Here is a 4966-nt window from a genome sequence, read left to right as displayed (position 1 = left end):
TTTAGTTAACTAATCCTAAAACTGGGTATTTTTCAAGTTATCCCCTCAGCTTTGTTGAGTGAGCCTACCTAGATTTTGGGCCGCAGTCCAACCGAAGCAACAAACTTGGGCCGAACACTGTACGTGTCCATTTGCTAGCCAGTCTTATCTTCCGTTCGAAGCCAGGGGCACGTCTCTGGGGTATTTACGTCACATAAATTGTAACTAACTTTAACAAATTATTTTGTTAGAAAAAATTTAATTAAAAAAAAAGAAAGTTGGCGAAGAAATTATTCGTAGGGAGTGAAATGGTGTGGTCAACACTTTGGTCAATTCCAATATTGCCCTCGCAGAACTCATTTCTTTCGTTAGTCTCCTCCTCTCCTCTCCTTTTGATCTCGCGGATCCGCCGGAGACCCGTCACGCTCAATTCCACCGCTGCTTACGGGAGGAAAGCCCGCCGTCGTAAGCTTTCCAAAAACGACATGTCGTTCTCGGTTCCCTTGTCTTCGTCGCAGCCCAGCAGTGGGGATTTGGACGATGAGACCCTTTTCAATTCCAGGCCTGGTAATACGTTTATGAGAAATTCTCACCATAGTTTCCATATTTACTTTTATTTCTTTCAATTGGGAAACACTTAAATATGGCAATTGAGATGTTTGGTTGCCGATATAATTTCTTACAAAAAATAGGAACTTTTTTAATAGTTACCCTAGTTTGTTTATTATGAGGGGCTCTAAGATTTTGAAGTTTTGATATTATTGGGTGTTAACACAAGGAATTTTATTGAGCTCGGTTTAGGATATAAATGATGAGTGAGACAATTTAGGAATAATTAAAAATAAATGAAATTATTTAATGTGAACTGAGATAGTTTAGGAATTAAAAAAAATGAGCTTTGTATAAATTTCAGGTTTAACATCAATTGTCATGAAGTGGGTCCTATTGATCCTATGCCAATTTTTTTTAGTATGAGATACTTGTTTCCAAGAATAAAATATTTAGCAAAAAGAATCAAACTTGCCACTTCGGGCAAAAAGCTTGTCTTGCCGTTGTACTCATCACGCTTTGAGCAACCAAACTTAAAGTAGGGATATCCATTGGGGGTAACATAAAAGCATCTTTTCAAGGTTCAATGAGGGCATAATTGTTATTACCGTTAATCTCAATCCTGTCATCAATGTAGGTGCCAGCAATGGTGATTTGTTAACGGAAGATGAGGAAGCAGAGATATCATCCATTAGCAAAACTACCACGCGCAAGAATAAATACCGCGGAAGTGCGGTGAAATGCTTTGGGGTGGATTTGACCCCCGATAATATTGCTGTCGCGATGGTATATTTTGTGCAAGGTGTTTTAGGACTTTCAAGACTTGCTGTTGGTTTTTACTTAAAGGACGATTTGCATTTAGATCCTGCAGAGGTATGTGAGCTTTACATTGATGGTATAAAGTTCTGCTGATTTTGTAGAGCTTTATTTATATATTTACTCATAAACTTTTGAAACATGCTTTTCCAATTATTGGTTTCCTTCTTGTGGACTGATAAAATTACTGGTTGACTAGACAGCTGTGATAACAGGCTTTTCTGCATTGCCATGGCTCATTAAACCAGTATATGGATTTATTAGGTGAGACTAGGTATTCTAATTGACTTATTTCCTATGATTCTGGTTTTATGATTATCTTCTGTTTTCATTATTTTGATGATTTCATATTTGTTTTTGTTTTGGTTTTCAAAGTGATTCTCTCCCACTATTTGGCTATCGAAGGAGGTCGTACTTGATTTTATCAGGGCTTCTTGGTGCATTCTCATGGACCTTGATGGCGAGTCTTGTCGACAGCAAGTATAGTGCTGCTTTTTGCATACTTCTTGGGTCTCTTTCTGTTGCCTTCTCAGATGTTGTGAGTATCTCGTAATTTATGACTTCTTTCAGTATTGTTGATTTTAGTTGGCAATTATTGTCGACCTATAGTTTGAGTTTTATGGAAGCTCTAAATTTGTATATGTGTGTGTGTGGGTGGTTTTTTTGGTCAGAATGCGGGGTTCATAAGTTATTTGCATTATATTTCAATTCTATGGTTTTACATAATTTTTTTCCCTCCCAAACATATTAGTCTATCTATGCTGTGAAGTATCTTGTTCTAATTTTATTAAGTTAAGGTTAAGTTAAGCCTGACAATTTGCCTATTTGATATGAGGTTCCCTGTAAACAGAAGCTGTTGTAGTGCTTATGGATTTCAATTTCAATAAATCTGTACTTTGGAAATCATGTTTTGAGATTGTCAATGTCTTGAGGTTGTGTCATAGATTGAACTAGTCTTACTGCCAGCATTGACAAGCATCTTAGGGAATTTGTCATGTTCAATTCCATAATGCATTTCAGAAATATGATAAAGTTTGTGTAGGTTGTAGATTCCATGGTAGTAGAGAGGGCTCGTGGTGAGTCACAAAGTGTTTCAGGCTCTCTTCAATCCTTATGTTGGGGATCCTCCGCTTTTGGTGGAATTGTGAGTTCATACTTCAGCGGCTCCCTGGTCGATGCTTATGGTGTAAGGTATATGTGTTGATTCTCGTTATAACTTTTTTATGATGATTATTGTTGAAGAGGACTACTTAAGGTCTCAATTGTAATGTCTCAGGTTTGTTTTTGGTGTCACCGCATTACTACCTCTGCTAACATCTGCAGTTGCTGTTCTTGTTACTGAGCAACGTGTGGTAGGTCCAGCGAGGGGGCAAATTCCTGCTTTGGCCAGCTCAAGCTTTTTAGACAGCACTAAACTGAACATTATTGAGTTGTGGGATGCTGTCAAGCAGCCCAGTGTGTTTCTACCGACGACGTTTCTTTTCCTCTGGCAGGCAACACCTCAGTCAGACTCTGCCATGTTTTACTTCACGTATGTCCATTTTTTACTTCTTTAATTATCATTATCTTTTAATTTACATATTTTTGCTTCTTTGATGTCAATATTTTTTTTGTTGATTCTACACATGTTTGTACTGTATATTTCTTTTTCTGTGTGTGTTTTTCTTTAGCATGTACTACAATGTGTGATATGACTTTTTTTCCCCAGCACGAATAAGCTTGGTTTTACTCCAGAGTTTCTAGGACGAGTCAAGCTTGTCACTTCAGTTGCATCACTGCTTGGTGTGGGACTGTATAATGGTTTTTTGAAGAAAGTTCCGTTGAAAAAGATTTTTCTTGCAACAACTATCATTGGTTCAGCTCTTGGGATGACTCAGGTTTGTGATGAATTTCTTTATCAGATATGCTTGAGGGAAAAAAAAATTAAATTGACCATATTAATGACTTAGGAGTTTTTATCATCACTTTTTTTCACTGCAATATATATATATATATATTTCTTTATTAACACTCTTTTTGGGTTCAGGTTTTCCTTGTAACTGGATTAAACCGAAAATTTGGCATAAGTGATGAGTGGTTTGCAGCTGGTGATTCCTTAATTTTAACAGTTCTTGGTCAGGTAGGCAGTTTTTCAATTTTTTGTTCTTTTTTCATTATTTTTAATATAATTAATCTGCATGACGTATTTGATATTTATTTTTTGGCTCTTGCTGCAATTCTAGTTTTGGTTTTGTTAGGTATTCTGTATTACATTTCCCATGTTATATAACAGTTAATTGATTGCATCAAAAGTTCCAAAACATCTTTGTTTATGACTGGTTTTACTAAATGATTGTAGTGTTTTTTCTATAATGAACTAAATGATTATAGTTAAATACTGATACAAGGTTATTTGTAGGCTTCTTTCATGCCGGTACTCGTGTTAGCAGCTAGATTATGTCCTGAGGGAATGGAAGCAACACTCTTTGCAACTCTCATGTCCATATCAAATGGAGGGAGTGTTCTTGGGGGGTTGATTGGTGCTGGCCTCACTCAGCTCTTTGGTGTCACCAAAGACAAGTTTGATAACTTGGCTTTTTTGATAATCCTGTGCAATCTCACCTCACTTTTACCTTTACCATTCCTAGGCCTTCTTCCAGACGACAATCCAGATTCCGATTTGGACGAAAGTACCGATATTGAGATGAAATCAAATTGAGTCATTGATGATTGCCCTTTTGAGGCCGGAGCTATATTATTATAGATTTCAATGAAAGAGAGAAAGAAAACCCTGTAAATATTACAAGGTCAGAGACATAGAATGAGTCTTCTGTTTTCCCCTTTACACTGTAGTAGCTTAATCTCTTTGGTGAAATGTCTTTAATTTGTTACACTCGGCTCTTCTGTCTAATTTATCTTTTTCATTGTTTATAATACTATTTAGCAAAGCTAATGCTATTAGGATTAGGTGCTAGTAGGTATATTGAAGGAGTGTTTGGTAAAATAGTTTTTTTAATGTCACAGGGTGTATAAATAGGTTAATTAACACTAAAAGTAAGCATGTAGCTACGAGCATTTGTGATCTTAGGCATCACCAATTAAGATAGTCAAGTCTCATATGTGGCCTTGCTTTTTGTATTAGTTGTATTATATATATACATATATAAAGGGTACTACTATAGTAGTGATTATCTCTACCTTTATGTAATGTTTAGTATTTTTGGTATATAGATAAGCTCCAACTCTAAATTACATAATTATATATAATGTAGTTATAGGAGATTTTGAAAATTTAGGATGTCAAAATCAATATTCAACAGCTTGTTGTATGCGTGCATATTTTAATATTTATACACGCGTGTAATAGATTTTTTAAATATTTTAATATTTATACACGTGTGCAATATATTATTTAAATATTAACTTCGACATCCTAAATTATTCAGAATTTTTAGAATATTTGTGAAAGGTTTCTTGTAACTACATTATATGCCGTAACGTAAAAAAAAAATAGAATTATAATTTATCCATACATCGAAAATATTAAAAATATCTATTCCTAAACAATACAAAAATTGTGAAGAGTAGGTCACATTGTTCAAAATGGAACTAATGCAGTATAATAAGATAAGACTAATTTTCG

General features: G+C 35.1%; 1 protein-coding gene across 1 annotated transcript; it reads left to right on the top strand.

Annotated features, from left to right (window-relative positions):
- Positions 1 to 240: 240 nt before the first annotated feature.
- On the top strand, positions 241 to 4257 carry LOC133819161 (folate-biopterin transporter 1, chloroplastic). The gene is made up of 9 exons (XM_062252333.1): positions 241 to 546; positions 1166 to 1401; positions 1544 to 1608; positions 1720 to 1882; positions 2387 to 2535; positions 2621 to 2875; positions 3053 to 3221; positions 3371 to 3463; positions 3743 to 4257. Exons 1-9 carry the CDS (start codon positions 288 to 290, stop codon positions 4040 to 4042), a joined length of 1689 nt encoding a protein of 562 aa, XP_062108317.1. The 5' UTR covers positions 241 to 287; the 3' UTR covers positions 4043 to 4257.
- The last annotated feature ends 709 nt before the right edge of the window (positions 4258 to 4966 follow it).

Source organism: Humulus lupulus, chromosome 2 (assembly GCF_963169125.1).
Source record: "Humulus lupulus chromosome 2, drHumLupu1.1, whole genome shotgun sequence".
NCBI lineage: Eukaryota > Viridiplantae > Streptophyta > Magnoliopsida > Rosales > Cannabaceae > Humulus > Humulus lupulus.
The sequence above is the reverse complement of the archived record's forward strand: the minus strand, read 5'-3'. Positions and strand labels throughout refer to the sequence as shown.

What these genes read in the sequence shown, in the direction of transcription:
- LOC133819161 (XM_062252333.1), top strand. Translation starts at nt 288, where the DNA reads ATGGTGTGGTCAACACTTTGGTCAATTCCAATATTGCCCTCGCAGAAC. An exon ending in CTGTTGCCTTCTCAGATGTT is followed by an intron (nt 1,883 to 2,386) that starts GTGAGTATCTCG and finishes AAGTTTGTGTAG; the next exon opens with GTTGTAGATTCCATGGTAGT. An exon ending in TTTTAACAGTTCTTGGTCAG is followed by an intron (nt 3,464 to 3,742) that starts GTAGGCAGTTTT and finishes GGTTATTTGTAG; the next exon opens with GCTTCTTTCATGCCGGTACT.